Source organism: Harpegnathos saltator, unplaced genomic scaffold, assembly GCF_003227715.2.
Source record: "Harpegnathos saltator strain DR-91 unplaced genomic scaffold, Hsal_v8.6 scaffold696, whole genome shotgun sequence".
Lineage (NCBI taxonomy): Eukaryota > Metazoa > Arthropoda > Insecta > Hymenoptera > Formicidae > Harpegnathos > Harpegnathos saltator.
Window position 1 is genome coordinate 200,999 of NW_020230533.1, and position 25,872 is coordinate 226,870.

Below are 25,872 nucleotides of genomic sequence, written 5' to 3' on the forward strand. Positions count from 1 at the left end.
AACATTCGTAAAAAAAAGAAAGAAACAGAAGCACGCGCGATGAGATGATCGTGACTGCTTGAAAAAAGAGAAAACAAGAGACCTCATGAGGGGAGGGGGAAACAGTGTGCGACGTATCGCAAAACTGAAGAAGAGAAAGACGAGACAATTTCGCGAAAGGGCGAAAACGCTCAAAAGCCGCGAGAGCGACGAGAATTAACAGGCGAATAAAAAAGAAGCGCGACGGACGAAGGACAGCGGTAGTGAGAGAATGTTCATGCACGCCGAAGAGATCGATAAGGCGAGGAGTGCCTTCCTCCTCCTTCCGGAAATCAGTCAAAAAAGTTCTCGCGGTGCGAGCGTTACCTCGTCCTCGCGCGTCGATTACGCGATTCCGCGCGCGATGAAATTCGCGGTCGCTATCACGATCCATCAGCGTGATTCCTCGCGATCTCGCGGCAAGAGGAAAGAAGCGTGCGTGTGCACGAGGAGGCGACGCTGCATCGGAACAATACGCGCAAAAGCAGGTAAACACGCAGCCGGAGCGGCACAGAGAGAGAGAGAGGCTCGCCTCCGCGAGAAGACGCCAGAGAAGAGAAGAAGGAGGCGGCGGCGAAGCGCGGGAGGGACGACGCCTTATCCGGAGCTTCCTCGCTCTCGGGAGCTTGGAATCAGGGGAAGATCAAGAGGGAGCGGTGACGGCGGGATCGCGGGAGGACGACGAAGGTGGTTCCGGAGGAGAGAGAGCCGATGAGAGCGCGAGGGTGAAGCGCACCGGAGCCGAGCGGAGCGGGACCAGAGGAGACACTCTCTCACGATCTCTCGGTAGACGGTAGACGGCGACTACCGTGTGCCGTGGCGATGGTGGTGGTGGTGGTGGTGGTGGTGGTGGTGGTGGTGGTGATGCTGCTGCTGCTGCTGCTGGTGATGGTAGTGGTAGTGGCGGCGGCGGCGGCGGCGACATGGTGGTGGGGTTGATACGCGCGCTCGCGGGTAGGGCGTCGTAGGGGCAGAACGAGCGCCGCGACGCCTCGACGCGCACAGTCGCGGCTCGAACGCCGTTGCTTGCGAACGTGTTGTCCTCGTGGCCCGTGCTCGTCCTCGGCGAGTCGCGGATGACATTTGGCCGGTGCCCGGCCCGATCGCCAGTCGTGGTTGCTGAAATCCAGAGAGTCATCCTGGACGGAGGAGCGGGAACGATGTGAACGCGGTCGCGATTGGATCCTCGGCGGCGCGGAGGCTTCCTCTTTCTCTCTTTCTCTCTCTCTCTCTCTCTCTCTCTCTCTCTCTCTCTCTCTTTCTCTCCCTCTCTCTCTTTTTTTTCTCTTTCTTTCTCTCCCTCTCTCTCTCTCTCTCTCTCTCTCTCTCCCTCTCTCCCTCTCTCCTTCTTCCTCCCTGTTCCTCTCTTTCTCCCTCACTGTCTCTCTTTCTCTTTCTGTCCCGGAGGAGAAGAACCCTGAAGAGATCGATCAGAGCCGAGTTTCGGAGCACGCACATGTTCGGTTCCGATAAGCAGTGACGAGGTGCGCGTGAGCGCCGAAAAATAGTGGTTCTCCCGGAGGAGATGAGCGACGACAGGTGATCGACCTTGGTGATCGATAATCGGGGGACTCGGACTCGCCGGTGTTGAGCAAATCGTGTACGTGACGTCCTGGACGCACGAGCGCCGCGCCGCCGCGACGACTGGTGCGATCGAGAGAGCGAGCGGTGGAGGAGGACTGCACAGATCGCTCGAACGGGAGGAGCTTCGCTCCGGACACGATACTTATCGTAATGAGTTGCGAGCACGTGTGTGATTTTCCGCAGTCTAGTCACTAGTACGCGGCCCGTTCTGTCGTATTTAATATTTCACGCTATACCAAATAGAGCTTATATAGGAGCGAGATCGTGTAGTATATACGATCGTAGGCGTGTCCGAGTGGTCTCGCACGGTTCGGAGGAACGGGCAGGAAAAAGGAAGAAGAGGAGAGAAAAAAGGGGGGAGGAAATTGGCCGAGAGGCAGCACGCGCTAATCGTCGAGCGCATTCGTTAGCGAGGAATTAAGACGTAGAACAGTAGAAAAGTCGTTAGAATATACAGAGAGAGAGAGAGAGAGAGAAAGAGAGAGAGAGAGAGAGAGAGAGAGAGAGAGAGAGAGAGAGAGAGAGAGAGAGAGAGAGAGAGAGACAAGCGGAGGTGGACACTCTCGCGACCGCGGCGCGGCGCGTCCCAGCGCACACACACACACACACACACACACATCTGTGATCTCAATCGTGAATATAGAAAGTTTCATGTCAAGCTTGCTATCGCGCCGATATTCGTCGCGACACGCGCGGGTGGTCTCGCAGTGTGACGTAAAACTGTTCCGAGGGACAAGATATGTATTGACACTTGAAGAGACACTGTCGGCGTCTTTCTTATTGCTGTATCTGACTCTCGGCTAATAAGTGTCAGCTCGCGGGCGCGGGCACACAGATACATACATATATACACACACACAACACACACACACACACACACACACACACACACGGCGCATACACATCGACGGTATCGACAGCGCGAATTTGTGAGGATTCAAGAGCTACGTGACATGTCACGAATGGCTGCGACTTCCGAGGCTCAGGAAAACTATTGAGGGGCCCCGCAAGGGAATGGATTTTCAGAGCGCGATGGACACTTTCGTAGAGGCATGGGTGGCTGCTAAGACGGACCAAGTGCAGGTAATCCTTCGTTTCAGGCCGGACGGAGTTGTCGCACATCGGGGCAATTTGTCGACGGGATCGCGTTCGTTTCTTCCGAGGAAATTCAGGTCGCGTCGACCGCAGCGCTGATTTTCCGCTCGTTATTATTTATATATAACGCTCGACTCGAGCTTGAATCGGCAAAAGTGCGCTAAATGAACGCGCGCCTCGCGATGTACATGTAATATTCGCGAGCCCGTTTCATCGCCTCCGTGGCGGCTGTAAATTTAATTTGTCGCGCGCACTTGCTTACGTTTCATACGTAAATTAATGAGACGCGGCGATATTTTAGCGCCGGTCGCTGCCGGCCACAATGTGCGGCTACTCCGTTGATAAAAATTGCTCGCAAAAACAGCAAGAGTTCAAAGAGGACTGAGAGAGTGACGTTTCGAACATCCGAATGCACGGGGGGGACTTGCGTCTCTCCACGCTTGAGAAATAATTTTTGCAGATAAATACGAGCGGTGGAAGGTGGAAAATGAGACTGCGCGATCGATGCATCATATTTTATATTATTTCCATGCACTTCCCCTCCTTCTCTTTCTTTCCACCCTTTCGCCCCATAAATCGAGTTTACGGAAAGCCTAATTTGACGTGGAATATCAAATTCCCCGACAAAGACGTTTACGCGGTGGATTAACGTGGCATCGTTCTCGCGGGGACTCTCTCTCTCTCTCTCTCTCTCTCTCTCTCCCTCTCTCTCTCTCTCTCTCTCTCCTCCTCCTCCTCCTCCTCCTCCTCCTCCTCCTCCGCCGCCAAACTTGCACATAAAAATAACGCAGCGTTTATATTCGTTGCCGGCGAGAGCAGCACGAGGGGCGAGAAGCAACCCCTTTCTGGCATTACACAGCTAATTGGCTACCCTACCGCTTCTTGCACCCCTGGGCGCTTTCAGTCCGCTTAATTCCTCGTCATCAATTTGGCACATTCTTTCGCGTCTCAAAGCAGCCGACCACTTCACGTGTGATGCGTGCGATTATCCCGACACCCAAAATAAGCAAACGGGCCGCGCTGCCCTCCGCTTCTGCGTCGCAACGAATGCAGAAGCGACGGGGCAAAAGAAAATCACGGAGATTCGCACTTTCACCTCCGGCATTTTCATCTCCGCGAAGATCTCTCAACGCGGCGCGGAGTCGCGTCGCGCGCTCTTCCCTCGCGAAAACGCGCGTCGTTATAAATTAAAACAACAGAGATACGCCGGCGAGAGCGACTCCTTTATGAATTCGAGCGCGCACTCGCAGTCTACAACGAGGAAAACAGAAAGGTAAAAGGCGATGTTATTTGTAAGACGCACGATCGCCTGACGTAGATATGATCGGCTGAATGCGAGAAGGAAATAATTATTCGCGCGCGAGCGTAATAACGCTCGCCGCAGCGCAGCCGCGCGATGTCGGGCGACTCGCCTCGCCTCTCCTCTCCTCTCCTCTCCTCTCCTCTCCTCTCCTCGCCTCGCCTCTCCTCTCCTCTCGCTGGTTCACTTTTCTTCGACGGGCCGCATGAAAAATTCGGGGTCGAATTCAGCACCTGCGTATATATCCGATACTTCGCGATTTTACAATGAAAAGCGAGGGCAACGAGGGGTGGGGGATAATCCTTGGCAAAGCCGCGGCTCGCGTGTGTGCTGTGTGGACGGACGCGCGTACGTTTACACGCGGCCACGTATATATCGGGGGGTCACGGGTTCTGACCACGATACGGATGTGCCCCTGCCTTCTTCCTGTGGCACGACCGTGTTCATGTTCTGGCATTCAGCGGAATAAGACCGCGTGTCTCCATTGACCGTTCGTTCGTTCGTTCGTTCGTTCGTTCGTTCGTTCGTTCGTTCGTTCGTTCGTTCGTTCGTTCGTTCGTTCGTTCGTTCGTTCGTTCGTTCGTTCGTTCGATCTCTCGTCGATCGTCGGCCGCCTTCGGCCGAGTCGAAAAATTACCGGCGGTAAAAAAATATCGCCAAGATGAGAGACGAGGATTCGCGAGGGGCCATCTGACGCGCGCGCGGGGCTTCGCCACGGCGAAGCGCAGCCGAGGCGAGGTCATCGTTAATACGACACGCTCCGGTTCGCCATCAATCATTCTAACTCCGCGCGCGCCTTCGTCATTATAAAAAGGAATTATTAAGTCGGCCGAAGGGATAAGCGGTTTGATAGATGGCGAGTTTCACCGGCGCGAAAATGACGCGAGGTTGCTGCACCTCGGCTGAGCGACTCGCCTCGCCTCGCCTCGCCGTGCGCTCTGCTCTGAAACAATAACGCTTATGACGTGTGTGTCGATGATCGCACAGTGCGGGAATTATTAGGAGCACGCGGCACGTTTTTGCAGTGAGCCTCGCTGTTAATGACGACGCATCTCGCTCGCGCATATATCGCTATCTCGTCGCTCTCGTGTTCGAGCCAACGACAGGCTGTGGTCGCTCGTCGAGGATGACTGCAATTTTAATGAGATTAACCAATGTTTTCTCCAAGAACGCTGGACGCTGCGGCCGATTCGCTAAATATCCACACCGCTAAATATCCTCGCCGCTAAATATCCCGATCTCTTTCTTGTGAAAGAGCATCGAACGGCGTTTGCTCAATTTGTACGGGAACACCTCGAGAGCTGTGCATTGTCCATATCCGCGCGCGCGCGCGCGCAGTTGTATCCCAGAAAAGAAGTCACAGGCCAAATGTAATCCCGTAACACTGTTATTCCGAAATACGAGAGATTAACTCTTCCCCTGGTCCACGGTATTATAAGACTCATCCCCGCAGTTCGTTCGTTTCCATAGAGAGATATACAAAACATGAAAAGTATTCTCTCCCGGCTGAATTACGCGACGTGCGAGAGAGAGAGAGAGAGAGAGAGAGAGAGAGAGAGAGAGAGGACATTGAAAATTCTTCGTATCCTTCCCCTCCCCTTTTCTCTCAGTCTTTCCGCGATATCAACCGCGATCATTAAAATCAAGTCGTCGAGGATACAAAGCAACAGAGTGAGAAAGTGTACGACAATTATACATACAGATAAAAATAAACGTGCCGTTTCGGGCGGCTAATCAAATTCCCGTATTGTTATCGACGTTGCAACAGCGCGATAACAATCCGCGGCGCGGGCACAGTTAAACGCAAGCGATGATGAGTTCGCGAGCGGCACCCGGCAGACCGCGAGAAATCCGAAAGTACGCGCGTACACGGCGAGGGAGAAGCAGCTCGTGATTTTGAAAATGTTCCGTGCCGCCGCGGCGTGTACCTTCTGCGTTCTGGCGCTTGAAAATACGTCCTTGCAGCGCGCGTTGCACGCACGGGCGCCACGTGTGTACTCGAAAGTGCGCCATACGTATAGGTGTGCGTGCGCGAGGATACGTTTGAAGCACGCATGGTCACGGTATTTGACCACCCCAGCTCCCGGAATGATTGTAATCCATCTATCCGGCCGCCGAAGCCGATATATCAAACGCGCAGGTAGAGCTCTCGCGGTCCTCTCCGCCAGGCCTTTTACATCGTCCCTTTTATACCGCGTCTTTTGTTTCCTCGCTGAATATTATTCTCGCGAAGGAAATTTCGTCTCGTCTCGCGCAATTCGCCAGCGCCGTCGCCTCCGCCTCGCCGCTACGCGCGTGTGAAAATAAAACCGTCAGCGGTCAAGTGCAGTTTTGCTTTTCGAGCGAAGAACGCTATCCGAGGGATCGCGTCGTTGGCGGCGACGCGTGTGGAATGTTAATAATTTAATTGATTTTGAATAACTTTCTTCTTAAGGACTTTCTTCCTATCGCCGCGGTAACACTTTACCGGGTTTTTTACCGGGTTAGGTAAACGTGCCAGTATATCTGACTACTTTGAAAAAAATTATTTACTATTTATTTTAACAATAATGACGAATGAAGGTAATAATTATTGTAATAATTATTGTAAAAGAGAGCTGCGATATTTGAGGATTAGTTGAAAAAACATACCCAATTTGATACTTTTTGTATTGAAATAAAAATTAATTAAATAAGTGTGCACCTGTGGCTCGGCAAAGTAATGGTCAATAGTTAGTAAATTCATTAACAGATAGCTATACTTATCTATACTTATATTATTTCCCGTCGGCACGTACTAGTTTTCTAATCGCGGTCAGACACTGAGACAATTATATCCGAACACAATCTATTTCAACTGGTCTAATCACTGGTACATTAATGCACTTTATCACTTGCGTAAATATTTCATTAATAATAGATATATACATTGGTTTAAATCATTTTTCTCTACTTGAGGGAGTCTTAAGTTTTCGAATGAACGCAAATATTTATATCAAAACTATTCTTAATATTATATTCTGTATCTTTTGTGACGACCTACGCTTAAAGGTCCGGCGGTTACTGGGTTACATTTACCTTATTCGTGTTGCTTCTTTTTTTTTCATTCTTCCTTTTCTATTTCCCAACCCCAGGACTTTTCATGCGGCATACTTCTCGTTGGCTCAAGTTACAAGCGATTAAATGCCGAAAATTCGCGCGGACAAAAGTCGCTCGCGGTGCGTTGTTTATTCTGCTCGTTACGGAGAGCGATGTATAAAGGATCGTACCGGATTGTGTGTGCATGTACGCGACGTCGAACGCATTCGCAAACGCTTTCCTCGCGTTAACATGAAAGGATAAAGGATTTGCGCGTGCCGCCGGCCGCGAGCTGTAATTTTCGAATTATACTCGTAACCTCGCTGCGCTCTCCGGTAAACCCCTCGAAATCGGCGATCATTCCCGACGCAAGATCGTATCTGCTGCTTTCTAATCTTTGGCTCGACCATATTTTGCACTTAGGAACTGGGCACCTGGCACTACGCTCGGCAACAATTTACGTAACGTGATCGTCGACGCATCAATCCGCGGATTATCTGTCACAAAGAGAGGACCAATTATCGCTCGCGGATATCGCCGCGAGCTGATATTTCGATAAGCATGATTAGAATGTCGCAGATTAATGTGGGTCGCGCCACATTTAATTCCGTCCCGCGACGCGATCATCACCAGAAGATAGCGAATTATCGGCACGCGGCGAAATAGATAGTGGATCGCATTAAATTTTGTTAAGCAGATTTACGAACTGTGATTAGTAGTGCGCGGCGCACACTAACGCGCGCTATTATGTTAAATTGCAAATTAGGTGGCCGCAGAATACTTTCGACTGATTTACGACGGCGTGGCGCTCGCGCAAGAACACATCTCTCTTGTCACTGTTGTCGGAGTATTCGAAAATTGCTGGTGTAATTTGTACCGCTCAATACCGCTCAAATAATGTGAACTTTGAAAATTTGCAACTTGACATTTTTTATCTAATACCTCTCAGGAACAAAGAGGAAAAGATAGCAACGATGTAGCGATGATTTTAAAGACGCGAGGATCTTTCGCGTCGTTGAGCGACGATTCGCTGGAGAGTGGAAATGCTCGCTCGAGTCCACGAGATGCTCGCGAAGCGTAGGAAAAATGCCACGGAGAAGTCAACGACTCACGCACCCGAAATTTCGCTCGCGCCAAGCAAAACAAAATGGAACTGAGCTGTCAGTCAGGCCGCTGGGCCTATCCGCAGGATCTGGTGGAATTTCGGCCCGACCGGCTGTCTCAGCGTTACCGTCGAATTGTTTCCCGGTCCGAATAACGTGCTGCCGAAAGCGAAGAGACCCGGCGGCGAGTCGCGCGAGGCGGCGCGCGAATTTTCGTGACGCGCGCGAGGAAGAGAGAAAGAGCTCGTGGGTTAAAACGCGGCTGAGGTTCGAGGAATTAATAAAGACGAGCGAGGCGAACGCGCGCACGGTAATTTACGCGCACCGAACGCGTCAGGGCGCGACGAAGAGGCCGCGAAGAGGGAGAGGAAAGGAAAGGAGGGAGGGAGGGAGGGAGGATGGGACGACGCGAAGGGATCGAGCAGAGTGTGTCGCGGATTCTTTCTTGTTAATTCATTCTTTTTCTCTTCGAATTAGCTGCGCGACAGCGGCGGCCGCTGACGTAAGATATATACGCCGAAAAGAAGCGCCCGTTCAATTGGCCGAACGTTAAAGGCTGTCATCGCGATTCGGCCTTACGTAAGCTCGTTGCCGCGGCGATCCCGATCGCGCGCGCTGAATTTCTGAAAGCCCGGCGGGGCTCCGGCTCCGCCGCCGCCGCGCGCCGAGGATCTCGCGCTCGGTCAGCGATTAAGGTTATCGCCTTAACGGGAAACACACTAGCAGGAAACACCGTACCGTAGCTGCGTATCTCCGTTACACCCGGTAGATAAGCTGATCCGTCGATAAACGCTGCCGAACTGTCGCCGCTCGGTCGCGCGGCGATATCGCAGGCGGGCCGTTGCGCCGTTAATTATTTACCGCCGTTCCATTTTTACCCTTGTCACACTGTCCGCATTCGGCATTCCGGGGGCAACCGCGCGGATTCGCGGACTATTTTGCTCAAACCGGGCCGGGCCCGGTTCTCGCTCGAAATCTATCGGAAGCAGCCGCGACATCGAGACCGCCGCCGCGCCGCCCGCGTGGGCAGCGCGCCTGACGGATGTAGTGAGAGCCTTTGTCGCATTTGCAAAAATCAGCCGAGCGAGTATCGCGTTTCGCTGATGACTCTCGCCTGATGATCCTCCCGTCGTTGAACGCTCCGCTACGTCGCTACCCTTCGACGACGAGCGCGAGCTTATCTCGCGTTCGGTCGTTAGCAGAGGTGATCCGTTTCACTCGGTTCTCGTTGAACTATTCTCTCGTCGGGGAATATTCCAAATCTCGAAAGACTTCATCAGTTTGCGATAATAACGCATCTGTACGAAATAACGATCTCCTTTAGAGCAGGTCGGATAAGCCAGGTCGCTCGACGAGAGCATTTCCGATTGCCGACTAAAGCCCGGATAAGCTTTTTATCTTAACTTTGTCCACGCCCTCCGATATATTCTCGCGCCTTCTTATGCGCCCTTACACACGAGGGGCGCTGGGACACGCGGTCGTAAATTAATTACGACCGCGTTTTCCTGAGAGATCTGAGAGAGCGCGAGCCGCTCTCGGACGATAAGACCTCGTTCTTATCGTTCGGCGAAGCGAGGTCTGTCGGGAGACACGGCGCTCCCGAGCGTCAACGTGGCTCTCGGAGGGCGGCGTACGCACTTTCGTACGTAAATCGCGGCGAATTTTCGAGGCCGCGGCGGCGGCGGTCGGATCGATGGGCGAATCGAAATTCCTGATTTTACGACAACACCGTCGTAACCCCTCGCGCGTCACGACGGAGTTACCGCGATATCACTTGGGGCGTTAGCCGGATAAGCCGCTAACCCCATCCACCTGTTGCCCCTTCTTATACGCTGCAGCTTTCGGCTCCTCGCGTTCGTCTTCCTTGCTCGCGTGGAAACGAGCCGCGGACTCGTCGTCGGTCCTCCTCCGGCCCACGTGGGCCCTCCGGGGCCCTTCGCTCCGCTCATCTCTCTTCCGTCAACGACTCCGGCCGGCCGGCCGGCTGGTCCGGCCTTTCTCTCCCTCCCTCTCCCTCCCTCCCTCCCTCCCTCCCTCCCTCCTCCCTGCCGCTCTCTTCGGCACCTTCAGGCATCCCGCTCCCCTCTCAGCCCTCCGCCTTCCTCTTCTTCTTCTTCTTCATCTTCTTCTTCTTCTTCTTCTTCTTCTTCTTCTTCTTCTTCTTCTTCTTCCTCTTCCTCTTCCTCTCACTCACTCCCGCTCCAGGCCCGGGTCTTCAGCGGTCTGACGTGTTTTTTGCGAGTGCATACCTCGAAGCAGCTCCCGAAACAGTAGCTGGTACCCCGGTACAGTCCGGGCAAGTGAAAAAATCATCGGTCGATTCTTCGCAGTCGATCGGCAGTTAGATCGGCGCAAGGTGACGCGTAGAAATGGCTTTTCGAAGGTCGCAGGTTGAGAAAAAGAGAGAGAGAGAGAGAGAGAGAGAGAGAGAGAGAGAGAGAAAGCGCGTCGAGCCGCCCAAGTTCAGTTCAAGCTCCACGCGATCGTGCACTTGTTTCAATATCCCCTGCCGGGGATATCGAAAATAAAGTGTTGCGGATGTTGCAAAAGTGAGAGAGAGAGAGAGAGAGAGAGACCGAGGGACTAAAATTCAATCGTCTTAAAGGGGTTAATTAACGCGAGCGCAAAACTCGCGATGCGAACACGAGCGAGCGAGAACGAGCGTCGCGGAACTGTCAGCTAGTCCTCGAAAATTAATGTAACGCAAACGGTCGTCAATTATTCAAGGTCGCGTCACGGTTGGTCGATGTGTGTGTGTGTGTGTGTGTGTGCGTTTGTGTTAGTGCCCGATTAAATTCTATAATCCTGTAATTAAATAACGAGGTTAAGTAGCCGCGAAAAAATCGCTGATTGCGAGAGCGAGAGCACGAGCGCGGCAGGAAGTCGCGGAGGATCACGGAGGGTTAAACGTCTGCTCGCATCTCGACTCGTTGTTCTGCCGCTTGCGCGCTCCACGTCGTCGGTCGTATTCCACAAAGGCGTCATCGACGATCCAGTTTCCAGACGACGAAAACCGCGCGCGAGAGACGCGGTGCATTTCGCACATCTCAACGGCGGCGGCGGCGGCGGCGGTGGTGTAGGATTGTCGCATTCTGGGCCCAGTTGACCCCAGTTAACACCGTGGACGGCTTAGCCGTTAGTGTTAAGTTCAGTTCACTCATACATAAATCTAAGTCCGCGCTTATGCCTTAGCTGGCTCGCCGCTCGGAATTGAGCACGTGCTCAGATTTCATCGGCGACGACGCTTAGATCATCCGGCTCGTTCGGGCTGCGACCGAAACGTCGCAGATTCGACCGCGTTTAGGCGACGCTCCCACACGGCTGAATTGCCGCCGAAGGCTTTTTTAATCGCACGGACAGCCGCCGCCTCGGATCGCGCATAGCCGATTCGCCAATTGAATTTTTTAATAGAGTCACATTTCGATCGGAAATATCATGATGTCAGAATCGCGCCCGTCGTTGTTCTCACGACACGTCGCGTCGCCTCGGCGCTGCAACGCTCGAGCGAAGCTCGATTTTACGGTTCGCGCGCGCGCGCGCGCGTAAAGCGCGTAAAGAAAATCGCGGGAAAGCCGCGAGGGCACGGGTTAATGTTAAGGCTCGGCGGTGCGAGGCATTCTCGATGACGATTGTCAATCGCGTTAGCGCGGCTGATCTTCGACACTTTAAACGTGCGACAGTTGAGACAACAGAGAGACAAGTAGGGCACCTAATAACACTGGCTCACGACGATATGTCAGACGCAATAATTTTAGATATTAATGATCGCAATATCCGCGAGTGTGCGAGAAACTCGCGAGGCTCGCGAGAGTTTCGAGAGCGGCCTCTTTGCGGAAATTTCACGGCGGCGGGCGCCGCGGTGTGAAATGAAAAAATCCCGCGCGCATGTCAGGAGCGCGCGCTACACGCGCCGGGGAATTTTGTCTTCAATGATTAAGAGATTAAGGACAGCGAAGGATTTATATTACTCCGCGGCGATTACCGCACTCTCCCGAGGGATTATTCACAAACGAGCGATGAAATAAGCATCAAAATAATTTGCATAACGCGCTCTCGCGCAAGGAAAATATTTCCGCCCGCGGCAACTTGCCGGGGACGAAACAGAAGCCGCCGGTGAATTTAAACAGCAGACGTAAAAATGTACTAATCACGCTACTCTAAAACCGCGTCCCCCCTTATTGACCCTTTAACGCCCGATTTTTTTATAAGTGTTTTCAGAATAAAATTTGAGTTTTTTGGAACTAAGGCTACAAGTAGCGATAACCAAAACAAAAATAGAACAGAATTTTATGTTGGTTTTTTTATCGTTCGTTTTATGTGTTTATCGGTAAATATGACTTGGATCCTAGAAGCATATACGAAATGAGCAACCTATACAGAGAAGAATGAAAGGTAATCTATACGACATAATTCTGATAGTCAGCTTGACATTTTTCAGCTGAAACTTTACTATATTTGTGAATGACGAGCGTCATCATCCAGAACGTCGAGCTTACTATTTCAGAAGAATATCTTATAGATCACCATTTAGATGGTGATCTATAAGATATTCGTCCCTTCATTTTACCGCCGCATAAAAAGTGCTGTAGGTCACCAGGTTTCACGAAAATAGCTTGATTTCTCGATTTCCGTGTTCACCATATCGGATCCGCCATTTTGAATTTCTGTATTCTTTTAATTTCACATTTTGCATCTGAGAAAGCTTCCAAATGTATAAAATTATAACAGACACCAATCTATTCATTTATAGTGCACTTCTAGAGAGTCAGTAACAATGCTAACTATGCCTACTTGGAATTTGACAAAACATGTTACCATTAAAACTGAGCTAAAGACAGACTAAACCGAATCTACATACAATCTATACAGCATTTTTTAGAAGAAGAATTCACATTTACAGCGCAGGTGCAAAGAAAACGAAAATATCTCCGTTTTTCACTAAGTTATGGATTCTTAAATACGTCTCTGGTAACTATAGTTACCAGTAGGTGTTAAAGGGTTAATCTCTTCTTTGTGCACCACGGCAAATGTCCCGTCTCGCGGAATGCAAAGTCTACCGAATTCTTGCGACTTTTTCACACGTTGCTTCATCGATACGCTCTCTCTTTCTCTCTCTCTCTCTCTCTCTCTCTCTCTCTCGCTTATGGTCCCGAAGTTAAATGTTTCGTCGCAATCGCGCCTATCGTCGAAGATGAAGCGTACACGTGAGACGTGCTTATTGGCCAATAATATGTTCCCGGGATTGCAGAGCCAAGCTTTGGCGTTGACACACAAGGCCTCGCCACCATCCAGACCCAGCAGCGTGTCCTCGTTACCGAGGAGTCCTCAGTCTCATCAGTCCCAGCAGTCTCAGCCGCAGAGCACACCTCAGCCCACGCTGGTGCACCCGTTGCAGTCGCAGACACCTCTGAGCGCGCCTCAGACACCGTTCTCTGCGCACAATCAGCACCCGAAGCAAGAAATCAACGCCAGCCCCAAGCAGGAGGGCTTTGATCTCAGCAAAACCGCCTCCAGCACCGGTAAGTTCTTCTCCATTCTTCCTCTCTCGTGCGCCTTCGCTTTTATCGAACTCGCATCGATACCGTAAATCCAACGAATTGATAAACTGATCGGCGTGCGCACAATCGCTATGTGTCGCGCGGTTGTATAACATTGCGATATATCTATTGCTATTCTTCTCTCTTGAATTATTAATATTTCTCCGCGGCGGCGCTGCGTGCGAAATAAGAAACGCAGCGTCGCGTCACATTCAATTTGCAATGGGAGATTTATGAATGTGCTGCTTCGACACGGAAGCGGTGGCGAAAGGGGGCGGGGGGGGGGGAGAAAGACAGGCTAACTCCAGCGATCGTATAAATTTCAATGATTATCTCATTAGCGCGTCGTTCGACGAATGTGTGAAATTTTTGCGCGCCGTAATGTAAGAGAGAAAAAGATGCCGCGTAAGTGATACACAAAAACGACGCTCAATCGCCGAGCTTAACGGATCTTGTACGGATCTCGTCGCGTACACAATCAAACGTTCACCCCATGTTTTCTTTTTCTTTTTTTCTCTCTTTTCATTTCCTCGCCGTCTTGCCCGTTCCTACGAGTGCGCACGTATGCACACCCCATTACCTCGGGTTGCATCCCGGGTTTGACGGCTTGGGCAGGGTCCCCGTGGCCGTAAATCTTCGATTCGCCGGGCGAATTAAGTTACCTTTTACGAGAGAGACAGGGCCGTGTGAAAACAGCTTTGGCGTCTTTACAGCGCGAACTCGGTCGGGATTACCGGTGACGCTGGCAAGGAAAATGCGGTAACGATGCGCCGATGTCACGTCCATTAATGCACTCCGCCGAACGGAAGCGGCGTTAATCGCCGTCGCGTCTCGCAACCGACGAAGGCCGGCGGCGTGGCTTTTGTGTATAATACGAATAAAAGGGCAAGTGAGAGAGTAGAGGATATTTAAAATGCACACTACGCACGCCTCGCTTCTCTCGGTCTCGAGCAACACTGCGTGTTTGTCGCATACTGCAGCGTGATGACAACATTCTTTTTGTTTTTGTCAACAAATCAAATATAACTGATAATTTCAGAAAGGTGAGATTGCGCAAACGCTCTTCTCCTTAGCACCGGAAGAAAAGCGGAAAAAAAGGAAGAAGAGAAAAGAAATTAGATATCTAATTTAACGATAAATAAATAAACGGCAGTGGATGAAATGGCGAAAGCAGAAAGGAAATGTGAACTCGACGAAGTTTATTATTTTTGCAACATAATTACAACGTAATGACAAATCACCGTAGTACTGATAACATTTTTATAGCTTTTGTCAACAAATCAAATATAACTGATAATTTCGGAAAGGTAAGATCGCGCAAATGCTTCTTTCCTTAGCACCGGAAAAAAAGCGGAGAGAAAGGAAAAAGAAGAAAGAAAAAAAAGAAAAAGAAATGTATTTCATTGATGTCATTGTTAGATATCTAATTGAACGACAAATAAATAAACGGCAGTGGATGAAATGGCAAAAGCAGAAAGGAAATGTGAACTCGACGAAGTTTATTATTTTTGCAACATAATTACAACGTAATGACAAATCACCGTAGTACTGATAACATTTTTATAGCTTTTGTCAACAAATCAAATATAACTGATAATTTCGGAAAGGTAAGGTCGCGCAAATGTTTCTTTCCTTAGCACCGGAAAAAAAGCGGAGAGAAAGGAAAAAGAAGATAGAAAAAAAGAAAAAGAAATGTATTTCATTAATGCAATTGTTAGATATCTAATTGAACGACAAATAAATAAACGGCAGTGGATGAAATGGCGAAAGCAGAAAGGAAATGTGAACTCGACGAAGTTTATTATTTTTGCAACATAATTACAACGTAATGACAAATCACCGTAGTACTGATAACATTTTTATAGCTTTTGTCAACAAATCAAATATAACTGATAATTTCGGAAAGGTAAGATCGCGCAAATGCTTCTTTCCTTAGCACCGGAAAAAAAGCGGAGAGAAAGGAAAAAGAAGAAAGAAAAAAAAGAAAAAGAAATGTATTTCATTAATGTCATTGTTAGATATCTAATTGAACGACAAATAAATAAACGGCAGTGGATGAAATGGCGAAAGCAGAAAGGAAATGTGAACTCGAAGTTTATTATTTTTGCAACATAATTACAACGTAATGACAAATCGACCGTAGTAAAAAAAATGACCGTTGTAAGAAGATCGTTGTTCAGGGATGAACACAGGATTGCAGAGAGCCCTGCCTTGGAAACGCTGTCGTCTCTCTCATTCGAGACAATTCAAAAACTCAGTCGTTATGTCGCGCCACGAAGTCCGCTTCCGCTAAGAATGACGAAGACGTACATACCCGATGGAAGTTGCGCGAGAGGGGTCGTTAAAGCTCGTAAACGAGATAGACTATCGGCGGTATTTCCTTGATCCTCGATAATGCGGTGGAAACAATTTGCACGCGTCCGTTTGCAGCGAGAATTAAACGCTGTATAAACACGCAGGCGTGACGCGCGTACGCAAGCTCCCTCTTTCGCATTCGGCAAAATTATAAATTTTCAATTTATTTTCTTCCAGCGACAGAGGTGAAGCCTCTAGGACAGCAGGTGTCAAAGAGCCGAAATTTATCGTCAAAAATTAAGCATCTAACGCGCCAGATATATATTTTTCTACATTAGGTGCTGAAAGAAGCATTTGCGCAACTTGATTATTGTCGATAGCAAAACATAAGGAAATTTTTTATTTTCTCGAAAATACTTTTCTTTTTCTTATATACACCTTATAATATAATATATGGCAGTGTTTCATTCTCTCTCGAGAAAATACTTTTTTTTCTATTATAGGTTTTATCGTAAATTCATAGTCGATCAGACGTCGCGAGAATACTGTTATAGTTTCGTTTGGTTACGTTTCTTTTAAGCACAGACCAGTTATAATTATATTGTACCGCGGACAGCGGGTAATACTTTCACCCCTCCCCACATATCCCGCTTTCCCCGCAAAATGGACGAAGTTGCTACAAAGCGGAGAGGGAAGCTGGCCCCGTACGTGTATATAAAGCCGAAGGGACGACTAAAATTGAATTCGCGGTTACGCGCGCGCCTAATCTGTCATTTACGTTGTCGCAAAATTTGCCATTAAATCCGCGTGCGTTTCTCTCCCTTCAGTCTGCCGCCGCTTGTTTTTCCCGCGTCGTTGTTATGGAACCGGGAAAGGGAGAGAGAGAGAGAGAGAGAGAGAGAGAGAGAGAGAGAGAGAGAGAGAGAGAGAGAGAGAGGCTGTGCCGTATATATCACGTTGAATCGTCGAGGCGCAATGCACTTCCCCGCCCCCGTCCCCGCTCCTCGGATCGATTGACTTGGCCGGGGCTTGACGAGAAATCGAGTTGAGAATTCTCTTAAGAATGGTGGGTTCTCCTGCAGAGATCGACGATCCGGGCGACAATCCGGGAGAACGCAGGAATGTGCAGGCGGCAAGAGCACATATTTGCTCTTCCGGCTCTTCCCCAACCTATGAGGTGAGGGGAAACAAGGGCGGGCGGAAGGCGCGATGGGGGATGCGGGTGGACAGAAGCACGCACTTCCTAAATCTACGGATTTCGAGGATCCTCCTTAAATCTCCATGCGTCACAGTTAATCCTTCCTCCCGGAGCTCGCGGATTCTTTTTCTGCCGCTCCTGGCTCTTATCTCCACCTTCCTCGGCGAGTATAGAAGTTTTTCTTTTTAATCCGTCGAATTTTCCAAAAGCGCAATCTATTTATTTCCAACTCACACATGCTAACGCGCGCGACAAGATTCCTGGAGGGGGGAGGGGGGGGGGGGAGGAACGATGAAGACATCAGCACGCGCGCACATACAAGAGACAGTAAAAAATTATCACGATGCCTTCCTCTCTCGCTGCGTAATATTTACGTATTAATCACAGCTACGCGCCTCGTCGCTAATTTGGGCTCTTCATTGATGAGAGAAAGAAAAACGGGCAGAAAAATATATCATCGGGAAAAGGAAAGAGAATACGCGCGGAGATACGCCGCCGAGAGCGATTTCGGATTGCCTTATGTGAAAAAATGATTTCACGTCGGCGTGTATGAAAGATGAGCTGGAAAGATGAGAGCGTTTGTCCCCTTTTAGCCCGCGAGCCGTAAGCGTCAGCTCGGAATTAGGATAATCGTCCGCGTGTGTTCCGTCCGGATTTACCTGGACGTCTATATGCGCGCATCCGTGTGCACGGCGCGGGGCCGACAGGGACGGGGCGCAGTCAGAGGGGAGAGTATTGTGACCCTTACGAACTAATCCGGATTAAATTCGAATCCCTGGCTATGCGGCTAGGCGACCTGCGAACATCTACCATGGCGTCTTGCGCCATACGATCGGACTCGTTACGCCATTTAACCCTACGCGACGCTCCCCCCCCCTCGCGACAACGTCTTTTGTGGCGAGAGCTGCCTTTGAATTCTCCCCCCCCGTTCTCGCCGCCGTCGTCGCCGTCGGGACAGAAGGTCCAGGTTGCCGCGCGGCGGCGCGAAAGTAGTCTCGATGTAGCGTCCGCGAATATGATGTGACGCCGGAAAATGCGCTCGCGATTTGCATCAAACTCGACGTTGCGCGAGAAGGAGGAGGAGGAGGAGGAGGAGGAGGAGGAGGAGAGAAGCGAGAGAAATGAAGTCGCGCGCAAACCGCGACCTGTCACCGCTTGCCGCGCTGCCGAATTTGCTGCGACATTGTTATTTTTGTTACGAGCGGATCGCATCCGCATAAACTTAACGAGATCGGATATTCAGCCGGTTGATGAGCGACAAAGCGAGCGAGCGAGCGCGCGCTCGCGGCACGAAAGGAAAAATACGAGGCGAGAAGCGTCGTGCTCGTGCAAGGCGTTCGCGCGTTACGGATTTACTAATCACGTGGGAGCACAGCGCGAGACGATTAATCGATACGCTAAAACAATATAACCCGCGCGGATCGGCTGGGGAATCTATTATCCCCTCTCACTCCTCGCAATTCCGTAGCGATCCTCTCAGTCACAGGACGCCCTGTATATGTTCTAGCTTTCAACCTGACCACACGTTAAGCCAAAGGCAAAATCGATATCATAACTCGCGGGGAGCAATCGTGGGCCATATTGCGGATGGATATTTCTCACGTGTGTGTGTGTATATATATATATATATATAAGTATCTCCCTCACGCGTGTACACACTCGCGTGTATCTATACACGTTGTATTTTTACCTTCGCCTCGCTTTCGTTCCCGAGAAGCGAAGCCTCCTGCGGAACGTCGCAGGCCTCGAGTCGAGAGTTCGAACGGCGCGGCGGCGCCCGTTGAAACGATCCGCGATTCAACGCTGACTCCTTTCCCCGGAGGAAGACGCCCGCCATACTTAATCTCGGGGCCGTTTAAACAGGCTCGGCCGGCGCCGAGCGTCCAGAGCGTTTCAGCCGAGATTTGCCAAACTATTTGTCACGGTACAGCTCGAATCGCCGGACCGTCTCTCGCCTTTAATCGCGCGGACGCAGCGGAGCTGCAAGACCCACTTAAAAGTCACTTACGGCCGCCGAGTGCCTCGCGCGTCGTGTCGTCAGCGTCCTGAACAATGGACGTCCCGTGATGTCCTGATCGCGTCCGGTTCATCCCTGCCTAATCCTCGTGATCTTCAGTCTCGCGCAGCTTCGATTTTTAAAGCTAATGTACCAAGCTCGGCGCCGCCCGCGCCGCGCCTCTGTCCGGCTGCTATTCGTCCTGAATTTCGACGCGATTCGGCAATCGCGACGCGACGAACTCGCCGCAATTCCGAGCGGGCGGAAAACGAAGGGAGGGCGGGGGGGGGGGAGAGGGGAGAAACATTGTCGCGAATTAGCGCGGCAATTTGCGTAAAGCAGCAGCACGTGAGCGCGTTCTCGCGGAGAGGCGAGCGGAAGGACGAAGCGGTCCGTCCTTGCGAAAGCAAGGAATTGCAATTCGGCTCTGACCAGCGGAAATTCTATCGTCTCGTTCTGTCGCGTTGTCGTCGCGTCGATCCCGCCTCTCCTTTCTCCCTCCTCCGACGTCTCTAGTCCGAAAATGCGCGGCTCTTCGATTAATTAGCGAATGATCCCGTCTGCTCGGCGAGACGATCCGAGCGGGACGCGATCGGACGAGTGCGGCCGGCCTCCTCGCGGCCGGTCGCGAATCGATAATAGCAACTGCCGAGCAGCGTTTGACGATTCCGTCGGACTGCAAAAAGCGCCGGCCTGTCGGACGCGTACTTTCGGATACACCCTGTAGACAACGCTCCGCAGCGGCGCTGGAGCACACACAGGATACGCCGAGCGAGGCGGGAAGCGGGTGAGGCCGACGAGGTGGTGGCAAGAGGGCGGCAGGGGGTTGGGATTAGCTGAGTTGTGTGCGTTGGATTTTGGATTTGGACGGCGGGCGGCGCACACACGACCAATAATCCCGGATTAATCCCGGACTCACGTACTCGCGAGAGCGCGCGCGCACACCGGCGCGGCTTGCGCGGCAAGAGCGCGAGCGCATACGTGCAGTCCGGTCAAACCCGGTGACGCAAGTGCGCGCGCGTGTGTGTGTGTGTGTGCGTGTGTGTGCGTGCGTGCGTGCGTGTGTGTGTGCGTGCGTGTGTAAGTGGGTGCACCCTTGCGCTTGACACACACACACACACACACACACGCATGCACACGTGTGTGAGCGGATACACGCACGCGCGCACACACACACACACACACACGCATGTGGAAAGAGAGAGAATCAGGCGGCAGGAGAGGGAGAGAACCAGACCGGAGCCACTAAAGGATTTGGCCACGCAGACACACGCGCGGCCGGCACACGTACGCGCGGCGCCCAAAGATAATCCCCACGAATACAGAGCCCGGATAATCCCCGTGCAGGGCCGCGTATACGGCCCGCTTCTGTCCCGTATGCGTGCACACGTACGCGCGCACTCATACGCCGAGCGTGGATGATGGTTCGTACAAAAGGGCGGTCGAGAGGCTGCCGGGGGCGGCGGCGGGAGGACTATGGCAGAGCACACAAGGTTTAGAGGCTAAGCGGCTCATCCCCCAGGAAGCTTTACATCCCGTCCTGATACGACGGGAATTCTACGAACGATTCGAAAGATATTGTGCCGCGGTGTGTGTGCGTACGTGCGCATACGAGTGCGAGCGCGCGTGTGTGTGTGTGTGTGTATATGTGTGTGTGCGTGCGTGCGTGCGTGCGTGCGTGCGTGCGTGCGTGCGTGCGTGCATGCACGCGCGCGGGCTGTATCGGCGAGATATTGGTCGGCGCGAAGGAGATCTGGAACAAGGAGCGCTTTGTCGCGCGCGTATGATGGAAGAATGACGGGAAAACGCGGCGCGCGCGCGCGACCGCCGCGAGAGCTCCGCTCTCGACTCGTTGGTGGAACCGGTCTGTGAAGCACCGCGGAACGAATCGCGAGAGAGCGGAGCGAAGTCGCCGGAAAAATTGCCGATTTTACAGAGAGCCTCGCCCGCCGAACTCCGGGGGCCCGGGGCCCCTGCCGAGAGTACCCGCGCTCGTGACTAATGCGCCATTTTTTGGCCGACGCCAGCGCGTTTATATGCCGTTTCGCGGGAACGGTCACGAGGTATTCTTCGCGCGCCGGTCGGCGAGTCCGTTTGTGCGGATCGATCGGCCGCAATTATGATCTCTCTCTCTCTTTCTCTTCCTCCCCCCTCTCTCACTCTCTCTCTCTCTCTCTCTCTCTCTCGCTCCTTGGTTTTCTTCGGAACCGGCTGTCATCGGCAGCGAGATATCGACCGCTCGCGAGTAGGCAGTCTGAAAAGTTCTCATACATGGCATTAGAAACTGCCAAGCTATAATTGTATGGGAAAGTGGCATCCCTGATGTAAACCCATGTGAAATTGTTGTTCGATCTGTCAAATCATTCGAGTAGTAGCCACCGGTTGAAAAAGCTCTGTGCAAGATGGGTGCCGCATTTGCTAACAATTGGCCAAAACCGCATTCGAATGCGTATTTCTTTCAAGCGTGTTTGGATCGTTTTAAGCAAAATAAAATAGATTTCAAGCGTCGTTTCGTAACCGCTGATGAAACTTGGATCCACCATTATATGCCACCAGAGCGAAAAGAACCTTTCGGAATCACACTTTAATGATGGTATTGGAATTATTGGAGAAACGTTGGAACAAATATATTGAAGTTTCAGGAGATTATATTGAAAAATAAGATATATTTCATGGCAAAAGAAATTTTCTTTCATCGTTAGGCCGAGAACTTTTCAGACTGCCCTCGTACAAGTAGATTCCGCGGCTTTTCAGAAACGCCGGAGGCTTGGCGCGACCGGTCGCGCGATTTAACTTCGGCATTCGCCGAATACACGACGTCGCGCTGTGCAGAAATCTTCCTCTATAAACGTTCAGCGACGATACATTTGCGTTATAGTTTATTCAGCGTCTGCTCTCTCTCTCTCTCTCGCCCATGTATGCCTACGGAACATTTCGTCGGGGACGTGTCTTTAAAAATTTCAACACGTATGGCGCTCCACGCCAACTCCGCCGCGTCCTCCGCGGAGGAGTCCGCGACTCCTCCTCCCCTCGCGGGAGAAAAATTCCAGGAGATATGAACGAGAGTGAGAGAGGGGCGAGCGGGGGGGCGGAGAGGGGAGAGAAAGAGGTCGTCGGTCTATGACCATAATCTTAATCCGGGATTAAGCGATACGGGATTTGTATAATCCTGCCATTTTGTCTCCGGGGCGCACCTTGGGATTAAAGAGTCTGAAACCTCGCGGCTCGTCTCCGGCGATAAATCTGCGGATTTTGACCTTGGATTACGCAATGCCGAATCCGCGGCCGCGCCGTAATAAATGACACGTGGAAAAATGTAATGCGTGTCACCTGATTCTCCAGCATTTCCCTGCCGCACGCGCGTCGCGGGTCCTCGTAATAAAGATACAGCGGGATTTCGGCGCCTTATCGCCGCCGAGTAATATCAAGGTCCGTCGGCTTTGAGCCTTTTGCAGTTCTATTAACAAAACTCTGATTATCACCGTGCCGTTGTCGCTTAATCCGGGATTATGCGCGCAACGCTATAGCGGCAAATAAATTATACGTACTGCGACGCGACGCGACGCGACGCGACGCAACGACAAGCCGAAAACTCGCGTCCGACAGAGAAATAACGGGTTACGCCCAGGATTCGCGGGATTCAGGGCCCGCACACATATCAATGAGACCGTTATGAAATGATAATGATTAATAATCCGACGGAAGAAGAGAGAATTTAAATGTTTTATGCGCCGAGAGCGCGAAAGTCCGTTTATTAAAATATCGTACACGCCGAATTTTCTCTGCGACCCGCCGCGCTCGGTTAATCATCGTGCGCGCTCGCGTGTGTCCCGAAGATATTTCGATTGAATTATTCATTGAAATCCGTTCTTACGCAACGGCGAAAAAGCCTGCACCCCACACGCTTATCCCGCCTCTGAGAGGAGGATGCTCTCTGAATCTCACCGCGCTCGAGTTATCCGTCCGATCGAAATCTTCGTAGTCTTCGGAATTACATATTTTCCCTCAATCTAATAATCTAATCGCGTGCTAAAATAATGTCGCTCTCCTCGCGAGGATTAATATCGTCTTGCAGGCGCGAGGTATCCCTCGCGACGAAGCAGCGTACGCAAGTTTGCAAGGAACTCTTCGGACAGTCGCACAGACGTGCGTATACGTGGCGGAAATCGGTCTCTCGTCTCTGCTCGTCCTTCGAAGCAAGGAGCGGGGCGATCCCGTCAACGCGTTCATCCCCCCGGTCGGAATAGAAACTTCCCAGGAGATTATTGCGGCGAGTTTCGTGGGCCAGGATAGCAGGAAGTATCGAGAAGGACCACGTGTAAGATCCTTTATGCGTGCCACCGAAGAAGACGGCGTTAGCCTGTTGCTTTCCGATCCGAGCTCAAGAAAGAAGGAGCCACACACACACACACACACAGAGAGAGAGAGAGAGACACACACACACACACACACACATACTTACATACATACACACGTGACTCGCCTGCTCGTTCAAGGACGCGCACATGAGTCGCCGCTTGAGGATTCTGTTAGGCAAAGGATCACGCCCGGATTGGACCGGCGTTATCCAGCGCAAGGGAATTGGGATAAGGAGCTGAGGCGGCAATCCGGCTCGCAGGAGCCGCGGAAGTACCTTCCGCCCCCGTTCATCGCGACGTTCGCGGCGCAGGATATGAAGGCCTGATCCTCACGGATTTTTAGGCTTCCCGGTCTTCCGGAATCCTAAAGCGCGCCCGAGCCGCGCCCGAGTCCTTTGACGGAGTCCTGCGTTCCTGATGCTCAAGGGTCATCCGCTACCCTTTTTTACCTTCCTAAATGCCCGTCCGTTCTCTCTCATCGATCGCGTTACATTGTACCGTTAGACGCGCGTTGTTCTCAGGATGACGCTCGGGAGGACGTTCGGTTGGACGGCGTTTTACGACACTCATCGCCGCGCTCCTGCGCGCGAACTTGCGCACCAAAAATTTACAACGACGGCGAAAACGAAAAGTTGTATCGCTCGAGAATCGCAGCAATTTCGTTTACCTTCACGCTCGGATTACTTTTGCCTTTTCTTCTTCCTGGCCACCACGAGTCGCGGAGCCAGAGCGAAGGATTCGAGCGAAAAAGCGAAAAAATGTTTGGGGGGTATTTAAAAATTCTATCTCGCAGGAGCTTTAATCCTGATGTAGCCGCAACATTTGCGCTGATATAACATAAATATTTCAATCTGCCGATTTGTAAATAAATAACCAGCTTTTCCCGTTCTCCTCAAAATTGCGTATAATGGATTTAACGAGTTTTGCAACTATACATGCGCGCGGCCCGTTCTCTATTTTAATTTAAAACTACGTGTCCCATTTCACGATCCGAACATTCGCGGCTTGACCCATTGACTTATGAGGCCGTCTCGTAATTACAATGTATGCGCGAGCGCCGTACTTCTCCCCGCCGAGTGAGATCTCGTAAATTCGTAACGTTCCAGCATAAATTGCGCTTCGACGGTACAATCTTTCAAACGATATTTTCTACTTTAAATATTACACGTACACACGCATTTCAAATGCCACACGCGCATGTGTCAAGCGTACGCATTTTTTGTCGCTTTTTATAAAAACATCGATTCAGGTCAACGGCTTAAAGTTTTTCGGTCATTGAGGATGCGCGCCGAGTTGCCGAGCGAGAGAGAGAGAGAGAGAGAGAGAGAGAGGGAGAGAGAGAGAGGGGGAGAGAGAGAGAGAGAGAGAGAGAGAGAGAGCTCATCACGCCCCTCCGGAGGCCGAATTATTATTTATCATCCGCGGTTCCTCAGGAAACTTCCTTCCCCGCCCGCGATGTACACGGAGGATAGCTCGCGCTATCCTTTTCTCTTTTTAATTTCCTTCTTATCCCAGCAACTCTCCGTGCGACAATCGCTGCCGGCTATACCTGCCCCAACGCCTCTTCGCCTCATCAGCCTCGCTCACCTTCGGCCGGGCTACTGCACGATCGATGCCTGATAATTTATATGCCTAATAGACGTCTCTCGTACCAGGAGCGCATATCCTGCCGCCGAGTAGCCGCATCCTCTTCGTTCTTAGGCTCGTCGCCGTGCGCCTAGTGCGCCCAGGCTCGGCTCTGTCTTGCCGAAAAATATGCAAATGAGGTCCTTTGTCCGATACCTGTCGCCTTATTTTCGCTGACCGGCCAGCAGGAGCGGCAGGAAGGTCTCCCGAATCCTGTCCCGGACCCTCGAAATGCCCCGTGACCCAAATAAGGGCTTTTGTAGGACCCCGGCGATCAGGAGAGCAGGACACCAGGACGTGGCATTCTTACGCATGTGCCGCACACGCACCCTTGCGTCCCCCCCTCGCTTCCGCTCTCCCTCTCGTGCCGATGCGCCTCTTCGCGCTCTCCTCCCTGGCTTTGCATCCGTCGCCGCGTCTGCTGCGTCTCCCCTCCCCTCCCCTCCCCTTCCCTCTTCTCGCGCTCACTTTCCTCGTTGCCTCTCTCCATCTCCCCTCTCTCACTCTCTCTCTCTCTCTCTCTCTCTCTCTCTTTCCTTCTCACTCCCTCTGCCTCATCCCAACTGCATCACCGCTCCCGAAGGACCGCAGAGTCCTGCAGGGGGCGTATGCTATCCTGCTAGTTGTTTACGCACGAGAGTCGTGAAAAAAATCCTAGCAACCGGCGGCCGCGCTCGGGGGAGGGGAATTATGTGCGTGTGGATG

At 51.6% G+C, this 25,872-nt stretch overlaps 1 protein-coding gene across 1 annotated transcript in view; it reads left to right on the forward strand.

Annotated features, from left to right (window-relative positions):
* Positions 1-2,110: 2,110 nt before the first annotated feature.
* The window catches only part of dve (SATB1_N and homeodomain domain-containing protein dve), a 62,610-nt gene continuing 38,848 nt past the window's right edge, over positions 2,111-25,872 (forward strand). The window contains exons 1-2 of the mRNA XM_011148730.2: positions 2,111-2,685; positions 13,406-13,676. Coding sequence (XP_011147032.1) covers positions 2,617-2,685; positions 13,406-13,676 — 340 coding nt within the window. The 5' untranslated portion in view covers positions 2,111-2,616. The remainder of the gene's footprint in view (positions 2,686-13,405; positions 13,677-25,872) is intronic.